This window comes from Lathyrus oleraceus, chromosome 5 (assembly GCF_024323335.1).
Source record: "Lathyrus oleraceus cultivar Zhongwan6 chromosome 5, CAAS_Psat_ZW6_1.0, whole genome shotgun sequence".
NCBI lineage: Eukaryota > Viridiplantae > Streptophyta > Magnoliopsida > Fabales > Fabaceae > Lathyrus > Lathyrus oleraceus.
The window spans coordinates 627,625,967-627,643,599 of record NC_066583.1 but is presented as its reverse complement, the minus strand read 5'-3'; the positions used below and the strand labels follow the sequence as shown (position 1 = coordinate 627,643,599).

The window sequence follows — 17,633 nt, the reverse complement described above, 5'->3', positions numbered from 1 at the left end:
TAGACGCCACACATGTCAACACATGTATGTGCCAGAAGCATGAGCGCAACCACATGCAAGCACATGCATGCACCAACATCCTTGGCGCCTCCATGCATTGCTTTTAAAGCATGCGTCAGTGGTGCTGACGCCTCCTCTTTGTTTAAAATGGATACGTCAGTTCATCTGACGCATTAGTTTTGAAACATGTTTATTCGATAATTTTTTAAAAATATTTGTTATTTAAATTTAAAAAAAAAATTCAGAATCCTCGTAGTACACTCACCGTATTTATTAAATTAATTTAATTTGATTTTACTAAACTTATTTAATTTATAAAATAATGAAAAAATAACTTATTTGAATCAAATATTTAAAAAATAATTGAAATATGAAACTCCATGTTCATAGGTAGGTTTTTGAGTTACAGAAATTGAGTTGAGTTGAAATGGAAAACAAAAATGGTGATAATCGGAATCACTTTTCTTCTCCGGTGGTGAAACTGAGTGATTGTTTCTCGGAGCTTGTCAAATTCACCCTCACTTCCCACTCTCACCTTCTCAATCTTGAAACCAACTTCTGCTCCACTCTCCTCAAACAAGACAATGCTTCTTCCTCTTCTTCTTATTTCGGTAATCTTCATTTAACCTAATTTCTTCACAATTTTTTAAGTTTTAGATTATAAATGATTGTTCTATTTTGCAGAATCTTTTTTGGAAGGTGTTCCACAGTATCCTCTGTACAACCGTCTTGCTTCAGCTCTGTTAAGGTGTATGGATTCTCAAGGATTTTGTAGTACAGGCTGCAATATAGAAATGATGAACAATAAATTTGAGAATTCTTCCATGCAGCAAAAACACAATGAATGGCAGAATTTGATTATAGAGAAGGGGTCTGAAATAGTGAATGTATAGTGTTATTATGTGAACTGCTTCCTTTGTTTTCTCTTTTTGATTTCTCATTAGGCTGGTTCCAATGTAGTACAGTTTTGTTTCAGCAGATTTTGAAGACTGTTTCCTTTCAACTACATGTTCAAGAGCCTTTTTTTACACAACTAAAAGGTATTATTTCTCACTCCCTTGTTCATTTGAATATGATAAAGTTCGATGTAATCACTGATAACATTTTTGTATAACGGGTGTTATTGGATTGAGTTTGAATAGTTATCTACTGTCCCTAAAACTATGTTTGGATATCATAAAATGAATGGAGTGGAATGGAAATGAGTGGAATGGACTGAAGCGGAATGAAGATTCCATTCCATCGTTTGGGTATTTTATGACGGAGCAAGACAAGTTCTCCATTCCGCCCAAATCGGAGGAGGAAGAAATACGATGGTAAGTGATGGAATGGATCCATACCATTCATTCCACTCCATTCCGTCACATTCCATCGGTCCAAACATAGGCTATGTATGGATATCATAAAATGAACGGAGCGGAATGAGACGGAGCGGAATGGAGCGGAGCGGAACGAACACTCCATTCCATTGTTTGGAAATTTTAGAACGGAATAAGGCAAGTTGTTCATTCTGCCCAAATTGGAGGGGAAGAAATATGGTGGAAAGTGATGGAATGGAATGGAATCCATACCACTCCATTCCACTCCGCTCCATCACAATTTAAATGATCCAAACAATGGAATATCATTCCACTCTATCTCATTCCGCTCCGCTCCATCCGATTCCATCAATTCAAACAAAGCCCAAAAGAGAGAATGAAACATATAACTGCATGCTAGTAACAATCGATATAATGACGTTTTTGGGAGTAGTATTCTCCCTCTAACTAGAATTTAACATCTGCCATGTTTTATGATGTTATTGCCTGCAGATGGCCTGAAAACAATTGAGGGGAGGTGTGCCAGTGCCAAATACAACAGGTTTCAATATTTTTTAAAATTTTCTAATATATGCCTACATATGTATACCTATTATTCTGTTTTATTATTCTAGATTTCTTTTGGTACAAAAAGTTACACTTATTTTAGTTATAAAATAACACTGTAAATCATACTGTCTTATGATGTTAGCATAATTTTTTATCTCAACAACGCAGATTTAGTAGAAGATTGCCCAATTCAATCTTGTGTGTGCGTACTGTGAATCAATTCTGAGATTCATAATAGTTACTGGCTCTATATGGACTTAATTGGATTTTACTATCTTGTAATAGTTGACTATCCATTTTACTTCTCTATTCCATTTTTACTGTTTTGATTTTTTTGCTTAATTTGGTTTCTAGGATTGAATTAGGAAATCTGATTCTCTTAAATAAGTCTTTGGTGTTTGAAGTTCAGGTGATGCTTTGTTTCATCAATAATTGGTGTTACTGTCTGCAATGCCTTTTCCCTGTCTCTTACTTCATCAATATACAGGGAGTAAGGCGGTATCCTTCATTCTTTGACATGTTGGAGACAGAAGGCCTTGGAAAAGTTCTTCCAGGAGTTGAAAGTGTTGAAGAAGGTATTGAATATCTGGTTTTTCGATAAAGAAATTGAATCAGCATTTATAACCTATATGAACTATATAACTATCAGGAATGGGTATTTATTCTTGCATTGTATTTGTGAATCCATAGAGTTTTAATATGAAAGAACCACCATTCAGTCCATGTCTGAGTCAATACTTGATTTTACACAATGCTTCCATAGTAACACTTGCATGGCATTACGTTATAGGTGTGAAGATCTATAGGAGGTTTTACACAGAAGAGATGGAACAAGCAAATGGCGTACTTGCAATCAGTGTTTCAAAACTCTCGTTTCAACCATGCACTTCATTGGCTAGCTTATTTTCTGTGGGTTCACTTTTCTATGAAACCATTATAACTGACTACTTGTTGGATTTAAAAATTGACTTTGATTTGCTAATTTTTGTATCTTCCTCATTGTTGATCTTGATATGTATTTCACACGCGGAAAAGAAAGTGGTGAGCTTAATAATTAGACATTCATGTTTTGCTAAAGAGGAATAGAAACATCCAGTAATAGCTACTAATGCTTATTTACTTACATGTCTTGTTTCATTTGACTACATATGGACTAATGCTCCAGTATTCTCGTATGGAATTTCATTGAAGAGTTATTGATTATTGTGCTGTCCTTCTTTTATCTAGGAATTAAGTTATGCGGGTGTACAAGGCCTTCTCGGTCTAATGCATACCACTGGGACAGTTCCTGATGCACTTCCGCCACCAAGATCAACTCTGTTAGCATCATTTAATTTCCCATGCAATCCAAACGTAAGAAATTGAATTTGTTGCAATGTTTTGGGGTTAATTTTGCAGAGTTTTAGTTGCTTTTACCTCTTCAAGGGTTTGTTTTTGGTTTCATTTCTGTTATATTTTTGAAGAACCTTAGGAACGTGTATTACTCCACATTAAATTAAGAGTTGAATGATTGTTTTTAATTTGGAAAATGCTTATTTGTAAGAAAAATAGAAAACAAGAAAGGCAAGAATAAATCTCAACCATTCATCATCACCACTATCCCATGATTCCTATTAAAAAGAAAATTAAATTTATAATAAATTAAAAATTATCCTCTAAAATAGTGACACTTGTACATTCTTGCATTTCTTATTCAAATTATTTCGTACTAAATAGCACTACTCTTTTAATTTTACTATAATAAAATGTTCACACCCCTATGTTACAACCAGTTTATTGATACTTAATGACAAATCATAAATGTACTTATGATCAATACTCAGGAAAAGTCCTTGACTCATGGAGCTCGGGCATTGGCCAAGCATGCCGGTAGAAGTAGCAGTGGTTATTGGGGTTCTTTGGTTGGGAATGGTAAGAATTTGTTTTTGAAAGAGAATCATTGAGATATATCTTTGGTAATTGCTTTTCAATTCTTCTTTGGTTTTCGAGGTTTTTCTTCATATGAATTTTGTTTCGGGTCCACATTGCTTATGAATCGAGGCTAATGGTAGTTTATATATAACACCCATACTCTTCAATCCAACAAGGTGTCTTTTCCCAAGGTTCTCACACCTAAAGTAGACAATACCTCGTAGCATTAGTGGTATAGACTTGAGGTCGACCGGGTTGGCCTCCATTGAAGATTTTTAGGGCATTTGAAAGAGCTTATTTAGATTTGTTTGAGCTTATCAAATGGAAAAAAAGTATTTTTTTTTTAGTATTTGGATATAATCACAGAAGTAACTTATGAATACATGCTTAGTTAAGATTAAGTACTCAATTAGGTTGTTTACTCAACACCCCTTTGATGAAAGATGTTTTCGGTTTAGGTTCGATATGTTTGCCTAAATGCTTGTCAGCAAGTATACTAGTAGCGTGTCTCTGACACAGTCTCTCTCACTCTAATAAGTTGATCACATTGTTTTTACTTATCCTATTTTTTTCAATGCTCTTTCCAGATTCTAATAAAAATAGGCTTGCAATGGACGTTATTAACAACTTAATAGCACATTGCTGTTGGATGAATATACACATTGTCCCGCCACATGGAGTTGTCTTTGAAATAAGAGTTGCTGATGGATATGGTGCTCGTTGGAATGAAGATGGAAGTAAGGTGTGTGGATACACTAAATTCTGGTATTTATATGGTTTTCAAATTTTAGCACTGAATGTGTAGTATTGAACTAACATTTGAGTCATCTTACTGTATATATGATGTCTGGGAATCAAGGTGTTAACCTGGAGAAAACTTCTATATTTTCAACTTGCATTATACATACGCATTCTTTAAACTCGGTAAATAGGACTTGTATATTCAACATAAAATCTCAAACTACTACTTTTCAATGTATTTCTTTTTCAGTTTATTGGATTTTTAGAGCCATACATGCAAGATGGTCACTCGAAAGGGTGGAAGCATTAGTTCTGCTAGCCAGTTTTACCAAGACCATAGCAGCCAGCAACACCTATGTAATTGAATACCACTTTTTCATTTTAGCTTGTGATTATGTGTATTATTTGTATTTTTGTCTCTACTTTTTGGCATTGCGATTTAGGATTGTGTTAAGAGTAAGTAATTAGGTGAAATAACTTTGCATAAATAAGTTGTACTTCAAAAGAGGAGGATGATTTCAAATTTCGTAGTATAAGGAGTGCTCTTCGGGTCAAAACCATACCAAATGTTATGTCATGAATCATTTGTAATGGCTATTATGTCAGATTTTGACATGATGCTTGGATCCTAGGATTTGACAACTTATGATACATGATAATTGTTCCTTACTGCTCTCGTAACTATATAGTTAATGATTATGCTTATTTAAAAGGCCAGAATTGGAATTCAATTAAACATGTTATCCCACCTCATATTTGCTCCAAAATTGCCAACATTAAGTCTCATACTCATCATGGTAACTGAGGATTTTTTCATTTGAAACTCATCATGGTAACTGAGGATTTTTTCATTTGAAAATTTTCTATTCCCTGCTTGTTGAGATAGACTCCTTTGTTATGGTTAACATGATCATGATCATCTCTTGGAAGACGCATAATCTTCACCATCTTCCCATTTTTTCTTGAAGCGTTAGCTCTAATTAATCGAATAAATTAGAAATGTGAGATCAAACATATTTATCGAGAACTTAATATTTGAATGAGTTGCTTTACCTTGGGGACTTTGTGTTTGATAGTCTGGTTGCATAATTTCAGGAAGTGTCGTGAAATATCTCATTGAGAACAACCTATTATGTAACCCACCCAACAATGTTCCAATGGCGTAAATCAATTTTCAAACCTTTTCGAAATTAAAAAACAAATTTAAGACGTTTCCTTATGCCATGTCTACCAAATAAATTATTGGTAACAATTTAAGGGTTTGTGACTTCAACAAATCATTTAAGTTTGAGGAAATTCACTTCAAACGGTGACAACAAAGATATTTTTTTTCTTAATTACGAGAAAGGTTGCCACTATTTTGACTAAGGACTCGCCAGTCGTGTACAAAATAACTAATATAGTTTAAAAAGATAAAATGGCCAAAGAAGCATTACTCTAGCATGCAAAAATGATTATCTATGCACAAACTATTGATAAGTGCTAAAAATACGAGAAATACATATATATTTATTGACTTATTTTACAAGCAGTCAATGAAAAAAATTTTAATTTATCAGCAACATATGATAGAACGCTTGTATGAACTTTCTAATTATGTATTTGTTAACTACAGGCAAAAAGGATTAAGAAATCACCAAAACAACACAAGAGACCAATCTAAGGACTTTCCCAACAAGTTAAGGCTCGCTAAGCCAAGAATGCATGCATGCTTAGTGAGCAAAGATGCAACCTCTCTAAGCCAGGAAACACAAGCACACTTAGTGAACGAAGTTGATTCAAATACTTCAGGGTTAAGTTACTTCAAGGTGAAGGAAGGGTTTGGTGGCTAAGCAAGTGTGGGTGGTGCGCTTAGCGAGCATATGCAATAATGCTAGTCATAGGGTAGTTGGAATTACTTAACTTAGTAGAAAGTGTGCGCCTTAACCGAGCTTGGGCACGCGCTTAGCAAGCCTACCCTTTCCAACCCTATAAATAGGGGTTCTAGGAAGTTTGTTTGATATCCCAAGTCGGCGGATTCGAGGTGGTTCCTCAATGAAACTAGATTCTCGTCACAAATCATAACAAGAGAGAATAAAGAGGAAGATCGAGTGTGAAAGTGTTGTTCGAGGAATCATCTACAAATGCTTTTCAACTTCTTTCTTTTAGAGCTTGATTCTAAAGATACAATGAGTAAGCATATCTAATTTTCTCTTTTGTTGGGGTTATATGTAGTTGCCTTGTTATTTTTATTTTGATCCCGACCATAACGTTATCTATAACTCTTCATAAATTTTAATATTGATGGATTCTTAGTTCTTAATGTTTGTTTTGGATTAGCTACCTAAAGTATTTTTTCATGATATGACTTGATATTCGAAAGGTACTAGTTATCACTAAAATCAAATGTGTCATCTATTGGATGCTAAAGTCTAGACATATATTTAGGTTTAATATTTGCGTTCACTGTTGATCTTTGTGGACTGATCATTAATATCCGTAGAAGTGTTAGAATTTAATGTTGACGTATTAGTTAATAGGTCGAAAGATCATTTATTAGGTAATACGACTAATCTCACGTCGTTGACTTAGACATAAGCTGCGATGAGAGTCTCAAGTGATAATATTAATAACTGATTAGAATTTCACATTACTGGTCAAAGATGCTACATAAGTATAGGTCAAAGAAGTCTAACCCCAACAAAGTTTTCCCACGGTTGAAACACCGAAAGTTTATTTTTGGCTATTTTAATTTTCAAGTATTCCCCAAACAGACAATCTTATGATAAATCAAACTTAAAGTAATAGTAATTATTGAACGATCTTTGAAACACAATCAGTCCCTGTAGAGGAAATAAAATTGCAGTTGCTATATGTGATTTTTTTTAAATAACCACCATTTTCAAAGTTAATTCCAAAATAACAACTTTTTCAAACAAAATTCCAAAATAACCACCTTAAAAAAAGATGCGCCAGATGAACTGGCGCATCCGTCTTAAACCAAGAGGAGGCGCCTTAGGTCTTGGCGCATGCATTGGAAGCCTCATGAGGAGGCGCCAATGTCCATGGCGCCTGTATTGTGCCTCATGAGGAGGCACTAATGCCTATGGCGCTTGCATTGTACCTCATGAGGAGACGCCAATGCCAATGACACCTACATGTCTTGACATGTTAGATGCCTATCCTCTTGGCGCATGCATTTTATATTTCTTCACTATAAATACCTCATCCTGTATGCAATATTTTTCACAGAAAATCTTCCCCTACTACCATATTTTCTTTCATTCAACTCCACTCTCCTTTAAGTTTTTGAGTTTTAACTATGTCTGAATACATTCACAAGCAAAATGCCGATTTAATATTTTCCACCGTTGCGTCTCCGATAAAGATTCGACTCTGAAATATAGATTTGTTTGAACGTCTGAATCGGACGTTGAACAGTTGGTTAGATGGAGAAATTAGAGATGGTGAAAGGATTAGAAGAATCCAATGGCTTGTGTCCACGTTCAACCAAAATGGAGAAGTGCGTGAATGGGTGGATATCAAGACTGACTGAGACGTTCATAGGATGATGTATTACATGTTCAAAATTGTTTTGATGGTTGTAATCGTATAGTTCTTGTATTGTAGTTATTTTAATTGTTTGTGTTATTATTTATGTAATGGTATTTTCCTCACAAACTTATAATATGAAATAAATTTAGTTTTTCATATATTGCAACAGAGGTACATGCGAATTTATCTAGTTATGCTCGTTCCAACACTAGGACAGTAAGTACGATTGTGACCTGGATGACGACATGAACTACATAATCTAACCATTTTGTTCGTCGTATCCATTTCGGTTCGAATACGAGTGCTGTTTGGGCGACTTTTTTTTTCCTTCGCATAACTTCGTTGTGCCAGACGATGACCCCTTGATATTCTGGCAAGTAATCCTCTTTTGCTACTACGGAAAAACTAATTTTATAAACATTTAATAGGCTGGTGACTTTGTAAACTTCAGATAGCAAGTAGGATGGATCCCTTTGAACCTTTGGACATGCCGCAATGACATGGGAGCAGGGAGTACGAAAGGCTTGGAACTTTCCGTAGTCGCACCAACCTCTATCTAGTTTGAATCTATATTGTCCCATCGGTATGCCCTTATTTTGATCCATGGACTCAACAACACAAATACAAACCTTTAGTGCAGTCAAACACCGTGACCACATATGTGTTGGCTTTGGCAGCTTCATGTCTAATGAATTTCATTGAAGCATCACTGAACAACTACCCAGATTGCAACACTGAACTCCATTTGGAACGCCTGGTCTCAAATAGCGCCCCTAGCCTGAAATATGTTGCCTGCACCAAAGTGGTTATAGGTAGGTTACATATGCCTTTAAAGACATAGTTCATTGGTTCCACAAGATTTATTGTCATGTGACCTCAATGTTGACCGTTGTCGAATGCCCTAGTCCACTTCTCCAATGGAATACTATCAATCCACCGTACTGCATCTGCATTTGATAATCTTATTTCTTCGCGGTAGTGTTTGAAAGAAGGTTCTGATAATGCGTAACCTGCGTTGACAACCTTCTTCCGCAACGCCTTGTCTTTGATTTCCCGCATGAAATTCTAAGCAATATGTCTAATACAGAAGACATGCGTCGAAGGAGGATCTTCCCAGCCATTATCAATGTTACTATATGCACTGATGATTGAAGGGTGTTTGTAGGAGATCAAACATAAGTTAGGCTGCGGTGCAATGTGCAATCGGATATTTCTTAGGAAAAAACTCCATCCCTCAATAGTCTCCCCTTCAACAAGGGCAAAGGCGATTAAAAAAATGTTGTTGTTGCCATCTTGTGCCACTGCCATCAGTAACGTTCCTTTGTATTTCCTGTACAACCATGTACCATCAATTTTTGTAATAGGTTTATAGAAAGAAAAACCTATGATGCATGGTTGATACGCCCAGAAGAGACGGTGGAATATTTCATTTCCAATAGCATACGTCCCGTCTTGTCTATATGTGGATAACATTTCCAACTTGACAATAGTCCCTGGAGCATAATGTTTTAGAGCCAACTAGTATTTTGGAAGTTGTTTGTAAGACTCCTCCCAATTTCGAAACACTTTTTCAACAACCTTAGTCTTATCTACCATGCCTTCGTATATGATGGAGTGTATTGGTACTCTGCCCTAATATGCGAGATTATTGTACTCACCTTTAACGATGGATTGTCGCCAATGACAAACAATATTTCATCGTATATTAGCTGAGAGCTTAGTTTCCGATGATCTTGCATTGGGTTTGTCAGCATGCATGTGTGAATTGGACCCATGGATCCAATCTCCCAAGAATTACTCATCTTCCTGTACGAACTTGACAATCTGAAAAAGCAGTGCTCATTCGAACAATAAATTTTGTACCTCAATGCATTAGTTCTATCAACTCTGAAATCAGCTGATAGTTGCATGTGAAATTTTTTGATGGCTTTTACACAATCCTCTTTTGCGCGAAATGTGTCTCCTTGTTTCAAAGATTCTTGCATTTGCACATAAGGATTGTACCATACATCTGATGAAGGTTCATCATAACCCAAATTCAACCTTGTCATGTGTTAAGGTGGATAGTATACATGACTAGCCGGTAATGGCTCCTCTTCCTCATCAGCGTTCACCATTGAATCAACCAAGATCTCAACTTCTTCCTCTTCGTCATCTGGAACATTCACCTTAGCTTATTCGTCATCAGTTTCACAAAACACTTATGACTGATCAATGAACCAAGACACTTGTTGTTGTTATGGTAATATATACAATTCTATATTGTTGTACCCAGATTGTTCGTGACTGAGAAACATATGTTGAACATCTTCATCATCTCGAATCTTCTTTTGATAAAACTTCACCTGGTTTTCTGCAAACCAAACTGGATTTTTATAGATGATTTGGCTAACAGGATTGCACTGCAATTTCTTTTCTATTCTTTGTTTCAAATGTGAAAATTTTGATCGTCAATTTATTGTAAACCGAGTTACCTCTGTGTTGCGAAAACAAAAACCGAATAGTTGATGCTCAAATATTTCACCTTCGATATGGGCACTGATCATGTAATGTTGTGAGGAAGACATTTTTTTAAAATCTAAATTTTTTTTCTATACTGAAATTGAATGCATTGATATGTTATTCAAATGCACTTAAATAGCGTAAATGTTGAATGCGTTGATCACACTATTCATCTGCACAGACTTGACCATGCAGTGACAAGAATACACAAGGAATGCATGCAGTGACAAGAACACACAATGCATGCGCCCAAGGAATCTATGCACACAAGGAATCTCACAAGATAATCTCTGCCATAATAGTCCTAACAGACGCCTATTCCCTAGGCGCATAAAGCAACCTATGCGTCAAGGCCTAGGGCGCCCCTTCATGACAAAGACTCCCAGGCTCTAAGAGTAAGGGCGCCTCTTCCTTGCATGTGAATATTCACATGCAGGCGCCAAGACCATGGGCGCCTCTTCCTTGCATGTGAATATCACATGCATGCGCCTAAGACTATGGCTACTCTACTTTTCCATGCATGCAACCAATCATATGCTGCGTAAGTTGCAAACCTAGTAAGACTCCCTCATCTATAAATAGGCTTCAAATCACAACATCAAATCATCTATACTCTTTCTTTACCACACTCTTTCTCTTCAACACTCAAGCTCTGCAACATCAAATTATATCTCTGTTGACAGTGGGTGATGAACACAAATGAACACTCGAGAATATCTCGACATTTGTATGTTATCGCTCTCTTTTTACTTATTCCATATTTAATTCGTATACTTTTGTTATCTATGTTTGTATTATCTATTACTTCTTCTTATTGTATTTCTTACTTATATGTTATTAGGACCCAAAGCGTTTTTGATGCCATGTACATGAATATGTACCCCACGATCCTTTGATAGAACCATATATTAGAGGATGTAGATTTGGAAATCTCCTAAACATTGTCTTGTACTCAGTGGACTACAAGTTCATTCTTGCTTTGTTGGAGAGATGGAGACCCGAGACCCACATATTTCACCTTCCTTTTTGTGAGTGTACCGTCACACTTGAGGACATATACATGTTGTTGGGTCTCCGCATAGATGGTAAAACCGTGAATGGTAAAGTAAACCAAGACAACTCTATTTGCGACGAATTATTGGGTGCCCCTTTGTGTGACAACCAAACTGAAGGAGAGTCATCCGGTAAAGTAAGGGGGCAAGGTATAAATTTAAAATACCTTAAAAAATATTATGCGAGTATAATATTGTCCGAAGATCAACCGAGTAAGAAAAAATAATTAAAGCTCGGTGTTATATTATGATTTTATTTGGTAATTTCTTATTTCCAGAAAGTACATGTAATTCAGTAAATATTATGTATTTACCGTTGCTATGCAATATTAATAAGGTAAGCACATATAGTTGGGGTTCAACTGTGTTGGCTCATCTATATAGTGCAATGTGTAAAAATGCAAAAAAGAATATTTGTACTTCTTTCATGTGCGTATTTGCTACAAGCATGTGGTTGGTCAAGAATGTCGTCACTCGCCCCGATAAACGAGAACCCATTCATGTTCCCGTTTGCAACAAAGTAAGTGTAACACTTTACCATTTAATTAATTATATTTTATATTACAATTAACTGTAAATAATATTTTTCAATTTTTTTTATCTAAGGTGGTCAGTAAGGGGGATGAACTACAATAGGTGTCTGAAACACGCTATAGTAGTCTATCACAATCTATTGGACCATATTGGACCAGACGATGTAATACTCCTACGCAACTATATTTTTATTTAAAAATACTTATCAAATTATTTATCATTTAATCGTTTCGTATTGTTTTACAATTTATCTAGAGGTCATGTATGGGTCTTGATCATCATGTGAACCATGATGATGCTGCAGTTTGGACAACAAAGACACCAATTATCGGGTTCACTACTGTGGAAATGCACCAGAGTGACCGGGTAAAACTGCAGTTCGGCATGCAACAACAGATTCCAGAACCTCCGACGTGTTTGGGGAATTGACATCAAAAAAGAGTTGATGCCCAATGGGATTATTCCTACTGGAGAGACTTTGCAAAAGAGATGTGTCGTCAATGGAGGAATCGACGACAACGCATCTTAAACAAACCAGTCATCTATGGTGCAAGACCAACTCAATAATATATGACATGATTTAGGTCAGTAACAATAAAACAATTTGTGTCTGAGCCACGGTATTTGATAGATCCACACCAACTAGCTTCGTCATCGTACGCCCAACAACAAGTCCCCGTCCAACACCAATGTCAAACCACCCAAACCCAACAACCAACCTCACACCATCAACCTACCACATACATCCAACAACCAAACACCCAACTTCGCAACCCATTCATGCCATCCACCCAACAACCAAACACCCAACGTCGCAATCCAGTCATGCCACCCACCCAACCACAAAACCAAGAATCAAACCCTATCCACCAATAACCATGCGCTTCAACCACAACCGCCTATAGCTCAGATGATTCATATGTGTCACTTCATCGTAGCCCCCCACCAATGACCACTCAAATATCCCATCGCAAAAACACACAACCATTGTTTAACTATAGTGCGCCCTAGGAACCATTGTTTAGTTTCCAAAACGATTCAATATCCCAATTTAGGCAACTATACCGTTCACAATCCACCCAACCACATCGACCTAACTACGATGACATGGGCACCGAATTCCATTACGGAAGCACCGTTGGCCAGAGCCATCCGGATATTGGAAACAAATGATGACACATCTGTAAAATACCGCTAGAACTTCCGTCGGACCTTCACACCAGCCATCATTCGATCAGGTCAGCACACAAAGACCCCAAACACCTCGGGAAAACCGTGGGAGACATCGAAGACAAACTAACACACCTGGATGTGGAACAGGGAAACGTTTCGATCGGGTCGGTCATTAAATTTTTGTCAATCCCATGTAACATTTATTATATCATGAATACATTTTTTTACATTATTTTTTATTATTTCATAAATAAATAAAAAATAAATAAAAATACAAGGGTGTATGCACCAGATGAATTGACGCATACACCACATGCATTAAGTAGGCGCTATAGGAATTGGCGCCTCCTCATGAGGCACAATGCAGGCGCCATGGGCATTGACGCCTCCTCATGAGGCTTCCAATGCAGGCCCAAGGATCTAATGCGCCTCCTCTTGGTTTAATACGGATGCGTCAGTTCATCTGACACATCTTTTTTTAAAGATGGTTATTTTAGCAATTTTTTTTTAAAAATTGTTATTTTAAAATTAGTTTTAAAAATGATGACTATTTAAAAAAAAAATCGCAATATGCACTGCAAGAACTATATTCCGGATGGTCTAGCTGATGACTTATATGACTATTAGATTGCCTAAAAGTTATCCAAAGACATTTATGAAGCCTCGAAGAAGTATAACACTAAGGAAGTTGGTGAAAAAAGTAAGTTGTGAGTACCAGATGACTTATGAAAATTCTGCAGTTCCAATCCCATAAAATCTAGAAAATATCACAAAAAAATATTCAATGAAGGTATCTCTTTAGATGAGTACTAAAGTTGACGCACTTGACATATTTAAGTCATTTGTTACTGAAATAAAAAATTAAATCAGTAGAAAAATTAAGATGTTTTGTAGTGATATAAGCACAAAGTATACATACAATCCATTTAAAAAAGCTTATAAATTATGTGGAATCATATATGAAAACACGGCTCGATACCACCCTAAAATGAATGAAAAAGTTGAAAGAAAGAATAAAAAACCAACTAAATTAACTATTGTTATTATATTAAATTATAGTGTTGCATCAAATATTATTAAATATTTATTATGTGTTGAAAAAAAAATTATAACCCTCTGGGGTTCTTTGCATAAACCAGAAACGAGAAAATTGTAGATAATATAAAAACAGAAAAATGTCTTAGTCAAGACGGCGAAACAATAGAATAAAAATATCAAAATATGGTCCCCAACAGCGACGCCACAAAATTGGTATTCTGGAAGTGTACCATTATATCGAAGTAGTATAAAAAGTTATTGCACTTCAGAGACCAATTTCGAATACCGAGTTCTATTGTCTCAATGTTTATCTAAGACGATTATTGATTTTGTTAGAGTTTTTTTGTTTGTTATAGTAATTAAAAATCTTAAAAACAAAATTTATGGTTCATGGTTCGTATCTCTAACAAACTCACGCCGACTCCATTTAATTACGAGAAAAATAATTCATTTTGTAGAAAATTAGAAAACACTGGACAACACCTACTTTTGTCGGACCATCAACTAAAAGAACATTAGTAATAAAAGGAAATTTACTGTTACCAATAGTTACAGAGCCAATGATCTTTCCTTTCTGGTTTCCTCCGAAACGAGCGAAGCCTCCAGGCTTAAGTTCCAAATCTTGGAACATAAACCTTATGCCCGTCATATGTTGCGAGCAACCATTGTCCAGGTACCATGACTGGTGTTTCAGCTGAGCTGCTAATGATATTTATAACATAAATTATTTTATCCTTAGGTACCCATTTTTTGGATCCTCTCTTGTTAGTTTTCCCAGAGTTTCTTACAACTCCGGGTCTTTTAGGAAAAGGATAATCATGGAGAATTTGTGCATGATACTTAGGTTTTAAAACTGAGTTCTTACCCTTTGTATGTTTTTGTGTTTGTGTAGAAATATCAATCTCAGTTCCAGCAGGCATGAAATGCACATATAGAGTTTTTGGTTTTACTTTCTGACTTTCGTCAGATTTTATAGTTTATGTACAACCTAAACCTTTCTTGCCATTTTTTATAACTCCATAGATCAAAGAAGCCATTTTACTTCTATATATGCTTTTAGCTAGAAAGTACTGGAATGGTCTGTCATATCTAATGATGCAATCAGTACCAGAAGCTTCTGAGACTATTTCCTCCTCTAGTTTTGAAATTTTTCTTTTCAAAGCAGAGTTGTTACTTTCTAAAGAGAATACTTTTTTATTTAGAGAGGAAATATCTTTCTCAAGCTCACTGCAAGTTTCAGAAGCAACTACTTGGACTTGTTTAAGGTCCTTGTATTTACTCTAAAGACTCTGGTACTTTTCCAGCATTTTAGAGAGATATGATTCAAGATCAGAATGAGATAGGTTACATAATACCTCTTCGGAATCGGAGTCGGATTCTGATTCTGATAATACTTTGTCTTCTGGTTCTTCAGAACCTTTAAGATCATTTGTAGTTGCCATCAATGCAGCATTGGCCTTTTCTTTGTCAGAATCTTCTTCTTTGGATTCTGAGTCATCCCATGTAGCCATAAGCCCTTTCTTGCCTTTAGAAAAATTCTTCGTAGGCCTTCTATCCTTTTTCAACTTACGACAATCATTTTTGTAGTGGCCTGGCTCCTTGCACTCAGAGCAGATAACTTCTTTTCTATAATCTTGCTTCTTCTTTCCAGATGAAGAATCAAAATGACCAACAGTCCTTATGGCTCCTCTAAACTTCCCTTGACCATTATGCATGTGCTTCCAGAGTTTGTTGACTCTCTTTGAAATTAGAGTATGTTGACTCTCTTCATCAGATCCTTCTGATTCTTCCTCAGCTTGATAAGCTTTTGTCTTCTCAGGCTTAGACTTTAAGGCAACATATTTACCTCGCTTCTGAATTTCATCTTCCTCGAACTCAATCTCGTGGCTTCTTAAAGAACTAACAAGTTCTTCAATACTGATATTGTTGAGATCCTTTTCCAGCTTCAAAGCAGTTACCATAGGTCTCCATTTTTTAGGAAAACTTCTGATAATCTTATTGACATGGTCAGCTAAAGAGTATCCTTTGTCCAGAACTTTCATTCTTGCAACAAGCATTTGAAACCTTGAGAACATAGTCTCAACTGTTTCATCATCTTCCATTTTGAATGCCTCATACTTCTGGATTAATGCTAAGGCCTTTGTCTCCTTTACTTAGCATTCCCCTCATGAGTCATCCTCAAAGAGTCAAAATTGGATTTGGAAGAATCTCTGTTTGTTATCTTCTCATAATCAGTACAAGAGATATCATTTAGCAATATAGTTCTAGCCTTATGATGATTTTTAAAATCTTTCTTCTGTTGATCAGTTTTAATACCTCTTGCTATATTATTTCCTTCAGTATTAACTTGGTAAACGCAACCATCGACTACAAGATCCTAGAGATCAAGATCGTAACCAAGAAAGAAACTTTATATTCTATCTTTGCAATAATCAAATTTCTCACCATCAAAGATTGATGGTTTCACATTGTAGTGATCTATTTCATTATTTTTAACAACGTTAGCAACAACCATTATTTCTCACACAAACTGGATCGGTACTGAACATGGTAAAGTGTTGATAAAACTTTTATCACAATCAGAACCAGAGCTCTGATACCAATTGAATGTTAGAAAAACACAAGAAATGGGGGTTTGAATTGGATTTTACAAAATAAAATCTTTTTACTAACTCAAGAACATCACTAAAAAGTTAATAACAAAGAGATAAAAACACAAGTATTTTTATCCTGGTTCGCTTGAAACTCAAAGCTACTCCAGTCCATCCTCCAAGATGATTTTTCCTTATACACAAGTACTTAATCCATTATAATCGACAGATTACAATAATCATAAAGAATAAACTTCTTTGTCTTCTCAAGGATCCGACTATACCCTAGTCTCCTTAAGGTCTCACAAAGAATAAACTTCTTTGCCTTCTCAAGGATCCTACTATGCCCTAGTCTCCTTAAGGAATCAAACGAACAGTTTGAATAATATTTTGTGTGTTACAAGTTGCTTCTATACAAGCAGATTTTACACAAATGATAAACAAACACTTAAAGAAAAACAGTGCACAAAAGAATGATAGCTTTTCACAAAGAAACAAACTTGTCAAAATGTTGTATCACCGGCCGATTTCTTCAAGTCTCCAAGTCTCACTTATATAGCATAAGAAGAAGACCGTTGGAGGGAAAAACGGGGAAAGCTCATAGAACGGTTGTCCACAGTTAGATGGTGAAAGAAGTGATACTGCGTACTATCCTTCGCCCATAAAATCAGTGATAGGTGTGATGTATA

The 17,633-nt window shown here is 35.8% G+C and overlaps 2 protein-coding genes across 3 annotated transcripts; one reads left to right on the top strand and one right to left on the bottom strand.

The window, feature by feature from the left end:
- The first annotated feature begins 368 nt into the window (after nucleotides 1-368).
- On the top strand, nucleotides 369-5,189 carry LOC127087286 (uncharacterized). 2 transcript variants are annotated; one of them, XM_051028161.1, is made up of 11 exons: nucleotides 369-611; nucleotides 685-887; nucleotides 977-1,040; nucleotides 1,812-1,860; nucleotides 2,223-2,277; nucleotides 2,356-2,443; nucleotides 2,659-2,777; nucleotides 3,096-3,221; nucleotides 3,692-3,779; nucleotides 4,367-4,521; nucleotides 4,771-5,189. In XM_051028161.1, the coding sequence occupies exons 1-11, from the start codon at nucleotides 428-430 to the stop codon at nucleotides 4,828-4,830; spliced, it is 1,191 nt and encodes a 396-aa protein (XP_050884118.1). In that variant the 5' UTR covers nucleotides 369-427; the 3' UTR covers nucleotides 4,831-5,189. The 2 variants fall into 2 exon arrangements, with proteins under 2 accessions (XP_050884118.1, XP_050884119.1); XM_051028162.1 differs by having other exon boundaries at nucleotides 370-611; nucleotides 980-1,040.
- Nucleotides 5,190-10,108: 4,919 nt separating this feature from the next.
- On the bottom strand, nucleotides 10,109-16,395 carry LOC127082537 (uncharacterized). Its single transcript, XM_051022777.1, has 2 exons — nucleotides 15,709-16,395; nucleotides 10,109-10,222 (listed from the first exon to the last, which is right to left on the bottom strand). Exons 1-2 carry the CDS (start codon nucleotides 16,393-16,395, stop codon nucleotides 10,109-10,111), a joined length of 801 nt encoding a protein of 266 aa, XP_050878734.1.
- Between the last annotated feature and the right edge of the window lie 1,238 nt (nucleotides 16,396-17,633).